This window comes from Equus asinus, chromosome 14 (assembly GCF_041296235.1).
Source record: "Equus asinus isolate D_3611 breed Donkey chromosome 14, EquAss-T2T_v2, whole genome shotgun sequence".
In the NCBI taxonomy this organism is placed as follows: Eukaryota; Metazoa; Chordata; class Mammalia; order Perissodactyla; family Equidae; genus Equus; species Equus asinus.
In genome coordinates, this window is record NC_091803.1 from 22,440,849 (window position 1) to 22,460,076 (window position 19,228).

The 19,228-nt window shown below is 41.1% G+C and overlaps 1 protein-coding gene across 9 annotated transcripts in view; it reads right to left on the minus strand.

Annotated features, from left to right (window-relative positions):
• Nucleotides 1–19,228, minus strand: part of CALN1 (calneuron 1) — a 524,370-nt gene that overhangs the window by 229,629 nt on the left and 275,513 nt on the right. For 8 of the 9 annotated variants that reach the window (XM_070484479.1, XM_070484478.1, XM_070484484.1 and 5 more), the window contains one exon: nt 15,043–15,186. The exons of the other annotated variant lie outside the window; for it this stretch is intronic. In XM_070484479.1, coding sequence (XP_070340580.1) covers nt 15,043–15,186 — 144 coding nt within the window. The remainder of the gene's footprint in view (nt 1–15,042; nt 15,187–19,228) is intronic. 9 annotated transcript variants of the gene reach the window in all.

Below are 19,228 nucleotides of genomic sequence, written 5' to 3' on the forward strand. Positions count from 1 at the left end.
TGACAATTTATTAAAATGAAAAAATTTCTTGAAATACAAAAGTGACAAAAACTGATGCAAAAATAAATAGAAAATAGAAATAGATTTTAAAGAAAATGCTTTATAATCAAAAAACTTCCCATATAGTGATGAATAGATGTATGATAAAGCAAACGTAGCATTGCAAATCAATTTGATGAGTTATTGGTTTCAGGGTACAACTCATTCAATTTTGCATGATTAGAAATTTTTATAATGTAATGCTAGAGGAAAAAAATCCTTCTAACAAAGAAAATTCCAGATCTAGATGGCTTCAAATAAACATTTAAGGAAGAAAAGTGCCAATCTCATACAAATTCTTTCAGAATATAGAGGAGAAAAAACAAACACTTCCCAACTGATTTCACGAGGCCAGCATGAACCTGATACTAAACCTTGATGGGACACAACAAGAAAATTACAGACCAATATGCCTCATAAACATGGATGCAAAAATCCTCAACAAAATATTAGCAAATCAAATCCAGCAATTTGTGAAAAGGAAAATACATCATCACTAAGTAATGGCGTATTCTAGGAATACAAGGTTGGTTTAACATGTAAAAAAAAATCATTGTAATTCACCACATTATCAGAATATAAGAAAAACCCCATATGATCATTTCAATAGATGCAGAAATAGGATGTGAAAAAATTCAACACCTATTCAAGATAAAATCTCTCAGAAAACCAGAATAGAGGGAACTGATTCAATCTGATAAAAGCATCAGCAAAAAGCCTACAGCTAACTTCATACTTAATGGTGAAAGATTTTCCCTAAGGTCAAGAAAGAAATAGAAATGTCTCCTGTTATCACTTTAATCAATCCTACCTGGTGCAATAAGGCAAGAAAAGAAATACAAAAGATATAAAAATTAGAAGAGACTAATTAACACTGTTAGTCACAGACAGCATCTTTGAGGATGTAGAAAATCCTATAGAAGCTATTAAAAACTACTACAACTAGCAAGATAACAGAATACAAAATTAATTTTTAAAGCAGTTGTATTTCTATATAATAGTAGGAAACAATCTAAAAGTCAGATTTAAAAATAATACAATTTACAATGCGATCAAAAAATCATCAAGTACCTAGGAATAAATCTAATGAAAGATTGCAAGTCATCCACAATGAAACATACAAAACATTAAGAGAAGTTCAATAAGAGCTAAAGAAATGGAGGGAGATACCTTTTTTATAGATTGGAAGACTCCCTGTTGTTAGTATGTCCATTCTATTAAAATTTATCCGTAGATTTAATGCAATTGGAATCCAAACCCCAGATAGTTTTGTTGACAAAATTGACAAGCTGATTTTAAAATCTGTGTGGAAATGCAAAGGATCTAGAATAACCATAACAATTTTGAAAAAGATAACAGTTTCAGGACTTACACACTTCCTGATTTCAAGTCTTAGTATGAAACTATAGGAATCAGGACAGTACGGCGTTACTGTACAAAATAAGACAAATAGATCAATAGAATAGAGCAGAGAATCCAGAAACAGAGCGTCACAATGATGCTCAGTCGATATTCAGTCAAGGTTCCAAGTCAATCCAATAAGGAAAGAAAAGTCTTTTTAACAAATTGTCTTAGGATAGCCGAAAACTTGTACAGGGCGAACCAAACCTCAACTTCTACCACACTTCATACACAAAAACTACTTTCACATGGATCACAGACCTAAATGCAAAAACTAGAACAATAACCTTCTAGAAGAAAATGTGGTAAAATATTTTTATAACATCAATGCTGGCAAATATTTTTTTAGACAGGAATCAAAAGACACTGAACATGAAAGAAAAAAAGTGATACATTGGCTTTAATCAAAACGTAACATGTCTGCTAACCAAACAATACTATTAAGAAATGAATATATAAGCCGCAGAGTAGGAGAAGTTATTTGTCAAGGAAACATTTTGTGTAACAGAAATGTTCTATATTTATATTGGGGTATGAGTTACAATGTTGTACACAATTGTCAAAACTCATCAAATTGTACACTCGAGAACCGTGCCTTTTTTAGTATTTGAATTATGAATCAAAAAATAAAAATCAGTTGGTACAGGTGAGACGAAAAGAAAGCTGGGAAAAATAAGGAAAGAATACAACAAAACTGAAAAACGACTAGCAGAATTAAAATCCACAATGTAAACCTTCCCTCCAAAAACTGAACTAACAACACTGATAACCATGACAGTGGTAAAATTCTCTAAGAAAAAATATATTTAGAAGGAAAATCATCTGGAAATCAAATTAAGAAAAATGAAATAAAACAAGCATATACAAAATTAGAAATCACAAAGATGATGTATTTACAAAATTAAAGGACATTAAAATACAAAGAATGACAAGTATACATTTATGTTAATACATTTGAAATCCAAAAGAAATGGGTAATTTCTGGGAACAAATAGATAATCAAATTCACTAAAGAAAATGATCATTTGACTGGATTAGTAAAGATGATATGAAGTAAATACTGTTAAAGAACTACCCCAATCTGCTGTATGTTTACACGATTTCACAGGAATATGTGCTCAAATATTCAAAAGTGATTATTTTATAATCTCTTGCAGTGCATAAAAAATGGAAAAATCCCAAATACGTTTATAAGTTAAGCAAAACCCTGATACAAAAACCTGCCAAATGGAAAGAAAAAGCAATGGATCAATTATTTTTTATGGATATACATGCAAAAACCTAAATAAAAAATAAAACAATAGCTAGTCAAACACAACAGGATATTGGGAGAGAAATTCATGCAGTCTAAGGAGGAATCGTCCCTGAACTGTAGGAGTTTTTTAATTTCAGTAAATCCAATTAAATACATATCATCAACAGGTAAAATAATAAAAACTATATGATTATCTCAGTAGATGCCAAAAAGTTACTCAATAGCCATTACTGATTTAAAAGAAAAAAAGATAAACCACGAGTATGATATTACCTTACCATAATAACTAATATCCATCTCAAACAGCAATCAATGCTGTTTGCAAGTTTAAGCTCAAACTGTGGGGACATTCCCATTAAAATCAGAGACAAGAAAAAAATATCTGAAATTACTATTATTACTTGATCTCAAAGTTCTACCCACTAAAATAAGGCAGAAATGAAAAGTAAGAGAGACTCCACATAGCACAGATCTAGAAACTACAGAGCGCATTTTTTACAGGGATCCATGCATACCAGGACTGTAGGAGACACCTACTTGGCTTCCTCATCAATTTGCCTAAGATGCTGAATAATTACCTGCTTCATAATTCCCTCACACCACCTCCTTTCTTTGAGTGGCACTGGAAGGAGATTTGACTGGTGTCCTGCATCCATCTTTGCCAGAGCCTGGTCCCATCTGACCCTGAGTAAGCATCAGGCAAGCTGAATCAACCTCCAATGGGAAAATCAAGAGACCTGTGAATGGACGTTGCGGTTCAAAAGTCACCACCAATTGTCTTAGAATTCGGCAACTGCCTCACTCTCAAACAGATTTACCAAAGAACGTTTGAAAAGCTCTAGTTTATGTCCACAAGAACACAGAGAAGACGTCACATCAATCAAATTAGAAAAGTAACAAGAAAAATTGCAAGGAGATGAGACAGCATTGTTACAGAAATAAAATCCAGTAATCACTAGATTGTTCATTGGAAAATCTCAAAGTAGTGAACAAAATAAACATATAAGAAATGCAGAAGACTGAAAAAAAAAGATGGAGAAAGAATAACTATCAGGGAAAGATGTGGGGACCACAGCCCGAGATCTACCCTGTGAGAAAGGCTAGAAAGACAGACTGAAAACAAAGAGGGTCAAAGAAATGTTTTCTAGGAAAAAACTCAGTCTAAAAATTGAGAGTGTGAATCATATCACAAGGAATTCTAACATCAGCAACAGCCACAGCACCAACCACCGTGAACAGCAACAACACACACAGGGAAACAGACTGGTGAGATGTTCACACTTCACGGATAATGATTACATCCTAAAAAAAATTACATTGTTCACAGGAATAAACAGTAAGTTGGTCACAAGTTTCCTGACAACATTAAAAACCAAAAATAATGGAGTAGCAATCATAGAATTTTTAAAGCAGAAGGCTATAACCCAAGAATTCTATACCTAATCAAGTTGCCATTTATGTGTGAGTGTTTAGGGAAAGATATTCTCAGATTTACAATACTCAGAAGATTTAGGGTTGAGATAAACTTCCTGAAAAAAAAAAAAAAACAATGAAATTGTGAAAGGTTTATGCCAGAAAATAAGAAGCAAATGCATATTAATTAAAATAAGCAAATGTATATTTATTAAAATAAGAAGCAGAAAACGAGAAATGGTTGGGTATGGGCACTGAAACCAGTTAAATACACAGGGAAAACACGTGTTTCAAAATATGGTTCTAAAACTGATAATATTCTGTAAAACTGAAAATAATAAAAATTTTTTAAAAAAAGAGGAGGAGGAAGAAACATTTATAACAAACACATTGAATTTAACAAAGAATAGAAAAGAGAAAGGGGGAAACATTTAATTTCTCATCTTTCCACATAAGAGAGTATTATTAATTTGTAACTGATGTTAGGAGTTAAAGATAAGTTCACAAAACTTTATGGCCATTACTAGAAAAAGTGAAAGCAAGATATCTAACTTCAAAACAACTGAGGGGCAAATATATAGTTTTAAAAACCCACTGTAGTCAAAAAGAAGACAAATCCAAAAGTAAATACACATGGAAACCAGCAGAAAACAAAATGACAGAATTAAGATCCAAGCTAAAAGTTTTGAAACAAATAAGTTAGGCCCTCAGAATAATTAAAAATGAAATCATAATGGTGCATATTGGGTAAAAGCTTCACATCTAAAACCATCACACGGAAAGGGCAAGAGTACGGCGCACCCGGTTCCTCGAAGAAGCAGCTGAGTGATGGTGAATGCTCCCCAATGACCACAAGTAACAACAAATGTTATGCAAACACAGGCAAAAAGGTTATGTGGCAAAAATCAACAGAAAGCAAAAGTATAACTCAAGTGTTTAAAGAACATTTATATTGATAAAAGGTAAAATCCACTATGAGGGCAGACAGAGCATTGAAAATTAAAATAAAAACTGTTGCAGTAAACCAAGAAAGCAATGGAACTGCAGTGGGAGACTTCATCACATTGCAGCAATTTATCTCAGATAAAATAACCAAAAATACAGGTGGAGGGGAAACAGGCAATATGAAGATAACTTCTATACTTGTACAAAATCCTTAGACCATACCATAGAGGCAATACTTTCATAAAAATTCATCTTATTCTTGGTTATAAAGAAAATCCTAGCAAACTGCAGATCATATTTATTTTCCACAATGCAACAAAAATAGAAAATTTAAATGTAAACTAGAAATTTTAAATAGAAACAACTTGGAATTATAAAATACTTTCCTAAAAAATTTGTAGAGTAGCAGAGGGAATTTAAAAATACAATAAAGAAAACAAGGAAACAATTAAAACTATCAAAGTTTGGGAGCTATCACTAAAGTTCTTCTCATTGGCAAATTTGTTGTCCTAGTTGCCTTAATTATTAAATTATGAGGAATTAAAATAAGTAAGCTAGTGAAGTTGCTAGAAATGACAACAAATAAGCAAAACAGAAACAAAAACAGAAAAAAAAACAAACAAGACAAAAACACCCTACAGTTAAAACTAAGGGCAATGAAGAATAAATTACCACAACAGTGGAAGATCCCCTCATCACTCACTGGTCCATTTAGGCAGAGTCACAAACTTCAAAGCCCATAGGGACCGAGCCGGGCCATCCAAGGGGAAGTAGCAGGTGTAAGACAATAAAGGAATGGTGGACACTGTGGCATTTGCCCCGCCTAGAGGGGATAGCTACTCAGCTCCACCAAATTATTGCAAGGAAGGAATGTAGGTCAAGTCTTGCCAAATTCTCCAATGTTTTAAGAGGAGAAAGAAGTGCAAGTTTATAATATGAGATTTTCTGCTTTATAAAACGATGTGTGAGCCAAGTAGAATATGGCTATGGGCTGTATTTGGCTGGCAGGCTGCAAGTATGCAACTTCCCATTTATATTACTTACTTCAGCTTGAATCAATTTCAATAACTTATATTTTTCCAGAAAAATCTCCATTTCATGTAGATGTTCAAATGTATTCACACAAAATTGTATCAAGTATTCTTTTTTAAAAATCTTCCATATTTTTCCATTTCTAGTTTAGTGATCACTCTCTTCAGTTGTTAATTAAATATGCTATATTTGTCAATTTATTGCATTTTGTCTTCAAAGAATTAGCTCTTGGATCTGTTTATTAAATTAAAAGGTTTTTGGTTTTTGATTTTTCAATTCCCAAGTGGGTGGGATTCTTACTCAAACGTTTGTTATTAATTTCTGGTTTATTGCATTGTACTCAGAAAACGTACCTGTAATATTTGTCCTTTCAAATTTAATTAAGTTGTCTTTGTGGCCTAACACATAGCCATGTTTTGTTAATGTTCCAGAATCACTTAAAAAGGAGGATATTATTTCTCTTTTTAAGAATATAGAATTTATATCACACAGACACACACACACATACTCATATACACACACTGAATGTCATTAAAATTCTGTTAGTTTCATCTACTTGATCAATCTGAAAAGAATGTGTAAAATCTCCTATAATTGTTTTTGCCCCTATTCATAGTGTTTCTAAAAGTTTTTCCTGAGATAAAATTTTTGCACTAAATGTGACATTCTAATAAAAAAATAAAAAGCCTAAAATCCTTAAGTCATCATTAGTGTTGTTCACCAAAAAGTTCATTCCCTCTGGGCATGGAAACTGATTCTACTTCCCAACACCCCTGATCGCAGGCACAGCCATGTGACCTGCATTAGCCAATGAGATGTGAACAGAAGTGACAAAAACTTCAAGAATCACTATGTAATTCACCCAGTCTCTCTCCCTTGCCATAGCTCTCATGGAAACACAGACATGGAGGCCTCCCTCTGCCAGGACTCCTGAGTGAGGATGACAAAGGGGAAACACCCAGCCAACCCACAATGGACATATAGCATGAATGAGAACTTTTATTTTGTGGTACTAAGCCACTGAAATTTGGGGGTATTTATTACTGAAGCATAACTTAGCCTATCCTCACTGAGACAGATCCCCCCCTCCAGAAAAAGATAATCCACATACACACAAAATGGATAACTAATCAACATATGAAAAATACTTCATCTCACTTATAAGTTAAAACAAAATAAGTCCCCACTCCTCACCAATCATATTAGTGATGATTTGCTAAATAATACTCAATACTGGTCAGGGTGTTCTGAGATGGGCACTCTCATACATTCCTTTTGGTAAACCTTGCCTGAGAGAAATTTTATTTATGTATAAATAATTTTAGCAGGTTCTTATCTTTCACATAACATTCTCACTTCTAGGAATCCAGCATGGTTTCTGTTTTCAAGATGATACAGTATGTGGTACCAGGAGGAAACAAACTTCCTAAGTGGGATTCTGAGATTGGTTTGCTTATCTCTGATCTTAAATGAAGTGCTGACCTTCTTGCTATGAAAAATGGGATACCACTATCTATGGGATACCACTATCTATGGGATGCACTACATCATAATTAATTCAATGTCATCTGTGGTTTCTTGGGATAAAATAATTATTGAAAGCAAGGCTTTGGAAGACCCCTGTAGCTCCTGTGTTTGACTTTTACAGTAGCAAAGATGACTACAAGGACCATGGGGTGGGATGACTACTTCTGAACGCCCTTGAAAGAAAAACTGAGCTATGGCCTTGAAACTCTCAGCGCAGGTCACAGAGAACTTCAGTGCTTCTAGGGTGCCCTGAAAGTAATCACTTACTTCTTACAGCTGCAGGGAAGACCCAAATTTAATTGTGTGGTGTATAGAATTATAAGGTGAAGTCACAGGCTCCTCAAGTCTCTCATGTGAAATTTAGGGCACTGATTGGAAAGGGTGGGACCTGAGACTTGGAAAGGGGACATCTGGGTAGATTCAGAAAACTGAATGCCCAAGTCTCCCTGAGATGGGACAGATCAGCTTAAAGAACTTGGAGACTATGAAGACCTGCAATAAACACAGTTGAGGCAGCTGCATTGAAAGGGGATGCCTGTTTTCAATATCTACTCCCACCAAGTTTCACTGTCTCTAAATCCATGACCAGAATCAGATCTGCACATCCCAGGGAGTTCCAAGTCCAAAATGGGAGAACACAGAGTTGCAAGGTGTTGCTAATTTATATCAATGTGAACCAGGGGCTACGTGTAGCAATGGATTCTAGGATGCTAAAACAAGCAAGACAGAATATAATATTGGCTGAGGATGCTCTTCCTGAAATGGGTGCACACACCAGAAATTCTGTTTTTATTTTTTATTTTTTTACTATGTTTCGTGAGGCAGATTGCCCCTGAGCTAATATCTGTTGCCAATCTTCCTCTTTTTGCTTGAGGAAGATTGTTGCTGAGCTAACATCTGTATCAATCTTCCTCTGTTTTGTATGTGGGATACCACCACAGCATGGCTAGATGGGTGGTGCATAGGTCCATGCCCGGGATCTGAGCCTGTGAAGCTCGGGCCACCAAAGTGGAGCATGCACACACAACCACCATGCCACTGGGCTGGCTCCCAGAAACTCTGTTTTTATTATGCTGGCTTGAGTAGCTGGAAGTGGCTTGAACACTTCGGTCTTTAGCTGAAATTTGGATTCAATGTGGCCAACTCTCATAAAGGTTAAGATAACACACTTTTCTTGGCATAACACAGAGGAAAGAACTGCTTATGGAGACAGGAATTTTGGAGTGAATTTGTCACAAACATCCACCAATATCTATCCCAAGAGGGCCTAAAGGACTCTCACCTCACTAATGCTACAAGAAACCCAAAGACACCATCTCCAGTTCACAAACTCTGCTCTAGGGTTAGGCTTCACTCTACAAGGATAACGTGGCGAGTGGCTAGAGTTTGTCATCCAGCCAAAGGCGACCACAGGAGACTATGTGGAATAGTAACTGGAAACCAAAACACTCACACATAGACCTGGAATACGTAGGTGATGTCATGACTGGAGTGTGTGTGCCTGTGTATGTGTGTGTTCTGTTCAGTCACTGCTTCAATGTCTTGTCACCCTAAGTGACCCATATCCACTAAAACCACAAAGAGAATAATATATTGACAAGATATGTGGTTAAGGTCTTGGATTCATACGGCTCTTACTAGTAACATGACCTTGGTGAGTTACTTGAAACCTCAGCACTTCATTTTTCTCATCAACAAAATGAGAATCCTACTAGTTAGTACCTGTGGCTGATGTGAGGACTAAATAGGTTAATAAAGTGCCTAGGGCGCAGGCCTGGTGGCTCAGCGGTTAAGTGCACATGTTCTGCTTCAGCGGCCTGGGGTTCGCCTGTTCGGATCCCGGGTGCAGACATGGCACCGCTTGGCAAGCCATGCTGTGGTGGGTGTCCCACATATAAAGTGGAGGAAGATGGGCACAGATGTTAGCTGAGGACCAGTCTTTCTCAGCAAAAAGAGATTGGCAGCAGATGTTAGCTCAGGGCTAATCTTCCTCAAAAAAAAAAAAAAGTGCCTAGAACAGTGCATGGCCCATGGTGCAGACTCTGTTTGTTACTTAGTATTATTGTTATTCAGTATTATTATGGGGGGCATGGCAAGCATTAATACATTATCATTACCAGTATAAGACCTAGCACAGTAAGACCACAAAGTACAGGGAGCAATAACTCACCAACAAAGAATGAAATAGGAAACAGTTTGATGCCAACCATGCTTATTCACAGATGCAAACAGTTGGAGAGATATTTCCTATAACTGACCTTCACCAGGACTTTGGCTTTGTGAATCACTTCCAGTTTTTAAGTTAAAAATCCCTGTGCATTGAGATCCTGGCAGGAGACTAGGGAGAGTCTGCACTCCACAGGAGGGATCCTCAGACGAGCAAACATGGTTGGGTTTGCTTCCCATTTCTCAAAGTGTGCCCTAGACTAGCACCTCTCAAACTTCACTGTGTATACGAATCACCTGGGACTCTTGTTACAATGCAGGCTCTGAATCAGCAGGTCTAGGGTGGGCCTGAGAGTCAGCATTTTAAGCAAGCTCCCAGGTGACACTGATTCCGCAGGTCTCTAGACCACAGCTGGTGGAGCGAGGAGGCTGAGGCCCCCGCAGGTGCGAGCACTGGGAGGGTCTCCGGCTTTCAGGCAGGGCTGACCAGCACTGAGCACGGACTGTCCGCTTCCTTCATCAAATTCCCAAAGGAAAGGCTCCTTATCCGCCTTTCAGGCATTACCTCCTACTCAGACCTTTTTACTCACACAAATATTCACAGGCTTGAAGATTTCCCTTTAGCTTTAGATTTTTCTTTTAAGCAAAGATTCCCTGGTTATGTCAGTGGAGACACTGCTGTCCATAACCTGATGAAACTATTAAAGGATGCAGGCTCCTGGGCCCCACCCTGGGGATTCAGAGTCTACCAGTCTGTGTGGAGCACGCTCCCCACTGTTTTCTCAGGTTCAGGAACCTCTGCTTTGGGCTAATAAGCCCCAGCTGCTTCCACCTCACACCAGACAGTTCCATGCCATGCAGTTTGTGGGTGAGCGTCTTCCCTCACACACAGGAAAGAAGGGTACATTCTGACTCACAAAATAGACCTATGCCAGTTCCAGAGCATCCACATCAGTACACTGACGTGTCTGAATGTAAAGTGGAAGTGAGCGCTATTCAGAATCAAGCATATACTTTTCTGTCTTCTAGGAGATCACAAGTGAAAACAGAAAGGTCATAACCATATGACTAATCGGCAAAGGATTAATACTTGTAATGAATGAGTAGTTGAGAGAGGGAGGTGTGGACACAGGCTAACAATGGGACACTGTTCACTCTTTCATGTGACTCTGGCTATAATTTTGTTCTTTGTAGCTCAGTGGTTTGTCTCAAAATGAACCAAAAGTGAATCTTGTCAACCATAAAAATAAGTTCACACATAATAGACACCAGATAAATCCTTTTTAAATTGAACTAGACTGAATCAAATTCACCATCCAGGCAGTAATGAACCTAAAAAAACCCTACAAACCCTGCTGAGAGATAAGAATTCATTTCAAAACCCCAAATTTGTTGGAATTTCATGAGATTCTCCATCTTTGAGGAGCAGAAGGAAAATCAAGTAGGAAGAGGACGAAGTCTGCATTTGTTTCACAGAGGGCCTTTGTTCTTTAAGTGCAGGAGAGGGGAGGGCAGCCTAGAGCAGGAGAGGATCGAGTCAGGAAACGTGAGCAGGCGAGGCAAAGGCCACGCGCTGCTGAGAACGCCTCCTGGTTTGATTGTTTCAGGAAACCATCTGCAAAGCTGGCTGGAATCACTCCAGATGGCCATCGGGGTATGGTTGGTAAAATCATTGAAATGTAGAAAGCAGTCAAAAATATTCACTGAGTCTTGAAGATACCAAGCCCTTACTCCCCAGTGAATGATGCGGGAAGTTCTGTGGGGCTCCAGGAGCTGCCGTGGGACCACGGAACCGAGGGGAGCAGAAGGAGCATGGCAGAGCCCACAGTCACTTTCTAGCAGCCTTTCCCGCCCCACTTCTATAGAAGATTTAAGTTTGGAGACACTTTTTTGGGGTGACTATTTTATCACTTCTTCCAAGGATGGTGCGTAACTAGTACTATGATGCATTGGAGAGAAGTTGATTCCCGACATGCAAGGAATGCCTTAGGGCACTGGGCTTAAATGCCCCAGGAGCCTGACTGAAAGGGCTACAGGCTTCCAGAATCTGGCTTTAAGGAGAAATCCTGGTGAAAAGCATCCAGGAATGGTTAATTCTGGTCCCCAACTAGTGTTAGAGCAAAAGTCCCCTCAGATGCAGAGGCTGATGAAAGAGGAGACGGACAGTGAACACCAGGGGTTGTGGAATTGAGTTAAAGTTCCAAGAAAGAGCCTTTGTGGTAATGGGCCAAAGAGGAAGCCCTGGGCGTTGGGCAGAAATTTTGGTTTTCTGTTTATTTAACTCTGAGTAGTTCAGCCCATGCTATGCACACACAGCACACACACAGATACACACAGAATCAGTCCCAGCACTGAAGTCAAATTGGCCATGGGCCATGAGAGCAATCCCAGACCCTACTGCCTATCTCCCATTCTGCTCCACACACAGACTGAAACTGTCTGGCTCCTGCAGGCTCCATGTCCAGGAAATCTTGCTGAGCTCCCTAATCCAGGGAGGTTACTGTTACATGCGAGCCAGCAAGGCACCCCACTCACAAGGAACCACCTAATGAAAGCCTCATGTGTCGACTTAGGTTGCACAGACACACTCAGGCTAATTCCAGCTGGGCCTTGTGCCCAAGGTGTGACCTCACCGTTAGGCAAACCAAACCAGCAGGGACCCCAGAAAGACCAATGTGTGGGCCAGACCTGCTCCTAATCATGGCCAGCTGGGATGGATGGAAGCACTGCCACCTCTCCTGTCACCTCTGGGCACCAGGGTCTGTGGACCAGGAGGAACAGTCATCTCACAGCTAAAAATCCTAAATTCCAGCCCAAACACTCTTTTTCTTTTTTTTTTGGCATCATCCCCATAAAAATCTCTGCCATTCCACAAGTTTCACGCCAAAGAGAAGCTTAATTAGGTAGGTTGAATCTCTGTGGAGGGTCCCCAGTTACAGAAGCTAGGAAGGAGAGACATAATTAGAACCTGAGTTTTTTTTTTTTTTTTTTTTAACAGAACAGCTCAAAAGGCCCCATTAAGAGAAGGACACTAAAAACACTGAGTCCATCCGTATCCAGAACCCAATACCCTGGACATTTCACTTAAGAGCATTATTTACAAAACACTTAAAGACACCCATTTCAGCCTCAGACTGGGCAATTTTCACTTAGTTCTTTTCACACTTAGGATTTAATAAATTGTGTCGGCAATTCCTTGTGCCTGCACTGCTGCACTGTTTTCATATGTTCTCTATTAAATCTTTTGCAGGCAACAAAGCAAAACTTCGAGGAAGCAACACTTCAAAAGGAAATAAATGTGCTTTTACCTGATGGGGTTATGGTGAAACAGCTGATGACTTGGGCTTTTGTTAAAGGAACTAACAGAAATTCTCTACAAGATGTGCTTGTAAACTCTGTCTTCAGCATGGGTAGCTGAGTGTAGTAAGTAGCAAATAAATTCATGAAACTTGAAGTCTCTTAAACCGCACCGCAGATGGAGCTTTGGCCTGAGTCCTGATGAGCCCCTTGAACAAGAGCAAGATCCCCCAGGATGCCAAGGCCTCAGGAGATCAGCGGAGATTTGCAATCATGTGAAAATTCCCCATGACCCAGGGGCCAGTGGGTGAACATATAAAGAACAAAGATGGGCTTTGATGAAGACCCTTAAATCTCATCAACTCTCCCACAATAGCCCCAGCTCCTTTTTAGTAAATGTTGCTAATTCCATTTGCTTTAGTCCGTTTGACTAGATTTTACAATAGGAGCTGTGAGAGGAGAGACAAAAGCACGAAACTTTCTTAGTTCCATGAAGAGAGGTATAGATTAAGATTTCTATTACATTAAGGAGGAAACTTTTTTTTTCTGGGAATGTATCTCTGAAATGATGCTGGGAGTCAATGGAAGAGAGATTTGGTTATACAATGTGTGCTTTGCTTCAGTTTTTCAGAAATGCAAAGCAAGGTCAAACCAGGCCTGCAAAGACACAATGATTCGCAATCAGAGTTGTAAGGACAAGGCTGAGACTGCTCAAACTGAACATCCCTGATCCAACATCTCTATCCTGAACCAGAAAATGAATGTCCGCAGCTGCACTTGGTGGTTGGCACTGGGTTCATTCACCATATGGTCACCCTTATGATCATCTTTCCAACAAATCCAGTAAGATGACAGCAGAGAGCTGTGTTCCTCCAATCAGCCCGCAGGCCAAGCAAACATCCTAAGATGGCCTTGATCTATTCCTCCAAAAGATTTCTGCCCCTTCCTCTGTTGCCTTTTACTCAGTCTGTAGTTGATGCTCTACCTGAGAGGCCCCACAGCCCACCACTCTGGATCCCTTAGGACTGGAATCAAGCTGCTTTTCGGAGTGGGAGAATGCGTGTTGAAAAACAAAATAAGAAGGCTCCTTCCTGGACCTTCAGCCAAGGCAGGATCTAAATGTCAGGCAGGTCACAGCTGGTTTGTGATAGACTCTTAGGATTTAGAGCAGGAAAGAACCTTAAAGATCCAATATGTCATTTTTTAGAACTTTGTAAATACAGTGAAACCCTTTTCCCCAATGGGGTTGTATGTAGAAACCCAGTATATAAAACAGACAGAAAATAAGCTGTTCTATCCAAGCAATGAAATACAATCTGGCCATAAAAAGAAACCAAGTACTAATACATGCTACAATAGGATGAACCTTGCCAACATATGCTAGGTCAAAGAAGCCAGTCACAAGGCTATGCATATTGTGTGATTCCATTTATATGAAATGTCCAGAAGAGGCAAATTCATAGGGACAGAAAGTAGATTACTGGTTGCCTAGAGCTTGGGGGGATAGAGGAGTCAGGAGGTGAGGGCTAGAGGTACAGGGTTTCTTTCTGAACTGTTGAAAATGTTCTAAAATTGATTATGGCATTGGTTGCACAAATCTGTGAATACACTAAAAACCATTGGATTGTACAGGTTAAATGGATGAATTTTATGGTGTGTGAATTCTATCTCAATAAAGCTGTTCTTTTAAAAAAGAAAAAACAAAACTATTCTTGCTGCTCCTGCAGCCAGGGCTCCTTCCTCACCCTGCTCCCTCTAGTGGCCCCAGAACCACGTCTGCAGGCCCCTACAGCTCTATGAAATGTTGTCTGAAAAACCTTGATCTAGTCCATGTTTCCACTCTTCAAATGTAAACCAAGACTTGAACCTAAGTCTTTAGAGTCCAAGTGCAAGACTTTTTAAAACCCAAGGTGTCACTGATGAGTCAGGGCTCACGTCAGGGGAGATGCTGCTGGCCCGGGTCTCACCGTCCATGTCCAGGCGCTGCATGATGATGGCCAGCTCCACCTCACTCGGCATGTACCCCAAAGAGCGCATGGCCATTCCCAGCTCCTGCTTGGAGATGAAGCCATTCCCATCTCGGTCCAGAACCCGAAAGGCCTCTCGGATTTCTACAAGGGGAAAGCAAAGAAAGTCCAACGGTCACATGGCTTGGTCTAGTGCATTGAAATGATTGGTGACTGTCTACTGAAGGCTCCTAACGCTTTACAAATAGACATAGGTCAAAACCTTTCAATCCAATAAATGAGCGGCCAAAAGAGGAAAGAAAGAAGAGAAAGGAAGAAAAGAAAGAAAAAAGAAAATAAGAGGAGAGGGAAAAGAAGGAGAGAAGAGGAGGAAAAAAACGAAAAACAGCTTTGGAAGGAGGAGGTAACTGGCCATGAGCATCCTAAAACCCTATGGGAGGTAAACAATTAGTGGTGCCAGCAGACAATTTTGTTAACCGGGGCCACTTCCTGGGAAAGAATGAGGATTAGGTTTCAGCTGTGAGAAGAAAGCTGCCTCTTAAATCAGCCATTAGGAGCACGGGAGAATGAGATTCCCCTTGCAGACGTGCATTTCAGCTCCCTGCTGCTGCAGGAGCTGTGCAGAAAGCTTTCTCGACCTCATAGGAGGATCGGAGTTAAGTATCCTACTGTTTTTATTTCATTCCTCTATTTACAGTTGTTTCATGGCTATAAACAACCTCAGATCGATAAGTGTCATAAAAGCCCCCAATGATCTTTAATCACATTTGCTCAGGGCCAGCAGAGAACTGGACTCCGCCATCAATAAGGCCGCTTCACTGGCAGGCGAGCTCCCAGCCTCTCACCACAACCGCAGGTGCCCTGCCTTCCACCCTGAGTCCCTCCCTCCACAGCCCCTGCCACCCTTTGGTCCTTGGTTGGCTGAGCATTTCCTGACAAACCGCACCACACCACTGTGAGGCATGACATGGGGAATTCTAGATGACAGTCTGAAGATGACAGGTTCGTCAATCCTATCTGAGCACCAGGCCTGGCCAGCTTTAACTTTTCATCAATAAACCTGGTCCAAGCCCCAGTGTGGCAGCTGCCAAAATTCATCATGCCATTCAACAAGTATCGGCTGCCTCTACCTGAGGAGCATGGTAGTCAGGATGCAGAGAAAGAACAGCCATCCGTTGAGCATCGTGGTTCTCCTCCAGAGCCCAGCACTCCAGTGGGGAAGGTAAGATCCACACAGAAACTTGCAGGGACTCTTCAAACTAATACCAGACACTGCCCTAACCCAGGGTCTTACTACTTCTCTAAATATCTGAAGATGCTCCTGGCAAATACCTTGAACCATACCCTTTCTCAAATAGGCTTTCCCTTTCCTATTTGTATTCATTTTCTGTGGCTGCTGTAACAAATTACCACAAACTTCGTGGCTTAAAACAACAGAAATTTATTCTCTCATAGTCTGGAGGCCAGAAGTCCAAATCCAGTACCCACTGGACCAAAATCAAGGTGTGGACAGGGCCGCACTCTCCCCAGACGCTCCTTACCTCTCCCTACTTCTGGTGGCTACCAGCATTCCTTGGCTTGTGGCCGCATCACTCCAATCTCTACCTCTCTGGTCATACTGCCTTCTCCTCTTTTGTCTGTGATCTCTCTCTGCCTTCCTCTTATAAGGACACTTGTGATTGCATTTAGGGTCCACTCCAGTAATACAGGATAATCTCCCCATCTCAAGATCCCTGATTATATCTGCAAAAACTCTTTTGCCAAGGTAACGTTTACGGGTTCCAGGGATGAGAAGCCAATACCTTTGGGGGCTGTTTTTCAGACTACTACACTATTCCATCCGGTACATCCACCTGAAACACCTCGCCTTCCTCTTTACCTGCCCAAATCATATCAAGCCTTCAAGGCCAAGTCAAGAGCTGTGTATTCCACAAAAACATCTTTGCTCTCCATAGCCAAAGTTACCTCCCTTTCTGCTGACTGTTCAGCAGGTCCTTCATTCCTTTTACGTGACATCTAGCACTTCTCATCTAGAAATACAATAACTGGTGCAGAAATCATGGCTTCTCTGAACTGTAAGCTCCTCATACACTTTATTCATTGTGTATGTTCCCACCCACACTCTGAAGGAGGCGCTAGACAGACAGCTGTTCAATGGATGATGAGTCTGAATAAATAAGGATCATATATTAGTAGCAAACTTATTGTCAATACTAATTTAGCATGCTGAACACTTTCTGTGAATAACTGTGGGCTCCAAGAGACAGAAGACCAGGCTGTGAGGGGGGACCCTAGGCTCCCAGCCAGGCGTATTAGCTAATTAGGTCTGCAGCCAAACCCAGAGGCTTCAGTTTGTTCATGTGTAAAATGAGCTGGTTTGGCCACGAGGATCCCTAAGGTCCTTCCAGCCCCTTTCTGTGGATCCGTGAACATCGTTAAAATGTTTAAGAACAGGAAGCCTGTGTTCTCTTTCATACCCTATTAATCTGCTGTCCAAACACCCTTCTTTTTTCCATTGACAATATAGAAAAAATGTTAGCCCAATCCAAATTCTGAATGAAGGGGTTTGTCTGCACTCTGAGGCTTTTCTTGTCAATGAAACATGCCCAAGATTACCTAAAGCAGCCATATGTTTTTCCTACCAAGTCTCGGGTAGCCGAAAAGAGCTTAGAGCCGCTGCTCAGCTTGAGGTCGTGGCACAGAGCCCTCAAGGACGCTGGGGGCAGAGAACACAGCCTCATGAGGCCGAGCCCAGGTGCTGAGGGCAGGAGGCTGCAGTGGCAGGGTCTCCTGAGGTGGGAGTCAGCCCACAGGGAAGTCAGTCTGGCTCTGCTCTGCGACCGGAGCAAGCTCCTCCCTCAGCCTTCTGAAAAATGGGTTGGGTTGATCTCCCTTCAGCCTCTATGGTAGGGTTTATAATGGGGCTGGCACATACCATGCAACAGTGGAAAATGTCAGATGATGGCAGGGTACCAGAAGGTCAGGGTCCCAGGTGGGCCAGTCGGACGGCCAGCTGCATGCTGCACCCTGCCCCTTGTTCTCTGGACCACTCCTTTCTCAAGGCGCCATCTCCACTTCTCATCCCTCTCACTCAATCCTGAACTCTCTGGGCTGCTGCTATCACTCTGACAGGGCAGTCCCCTTCTGTTGACGGGGCCAGACTTCATTTCTGGGGTCCCCTTGCATGCCCTAGATCTTACTGATGAACGAGCCTGTATTTTTACACTGGACACCCTAGAGGGGCCTGGTTGGGGTGTTTGAGAACCTCTCCTGGAAATGAGGGCCTTAGTGGGTGTGCCTTCTGACCTGGCTGCCTGGGCTACTCCCGGAGTTGCCTTCCCCTTGGGCTACTGGATTTGGGAAGTCAGACCTCAGACAGAAGTCACTCCAGAACTGCCCTGCTGTGAAAGGACATGCTCCCTCAAGCCTCAAAGCCCCATGGTTTGCCCTGTCTGCAGTATGCATCCAGGCTGGCCCTGCTCCAGGGCAGGGCAGGTATGTATCAGCTCAGAGTTCTGTTTTCTGTGGACCTCGGTAAGCAGGACAAAGCCATCCTTCTCTGTTTGCATAGACGATCTACTCCTGGCTCCCAGGTAGACAGTGTGTGTGTGTGTGTGTGTGTGTGTGTGTGTGTGTGTGTGTACATGTGTCTGGAGAGGCAGACAGAGCTCACTAACTTCATTTTCTTTCAAAACAGCAGAGAGGAAAAAAACGTAGAAAACCAAAAATCCATAATGGGAGTCTCTGGAGATTTCATTTTTCCAGGGTAGGGAAAGCCCAGGCAAATGAGAAGCTTATTAGAAGGAAATGAGTCTTGCAGTCTGAGACATGTGATGTGTGCCTCATTTTATTTTTAATAGCAGAACGGGGTGTGAGAAATATGCCCATAAAACCAGCAGAGACATGGAAGACGGCCGGACCCCTCTGCCTCTGGCTACAGGCAGCCTGCTCGCAGCACAAAGGGGCTTTGGGCTCTGGCCACTTTCCACATCCTTGGGAAGCGGGGACCACAGATCAAGTTTTCAGGAAGAAGCCAGTAATGTGGTGTGCTTTTCAGTGGAATTTATCCTCTCTTTGGGCTAAAGTCCCATGTGCTTCAGAGTTATGTAAGCATGCTGTGCTTTTGGTCTTTAATTCAATTTCAGTCTCACAGAACACATGCACAGCAGGCAGCAGTATGACAATT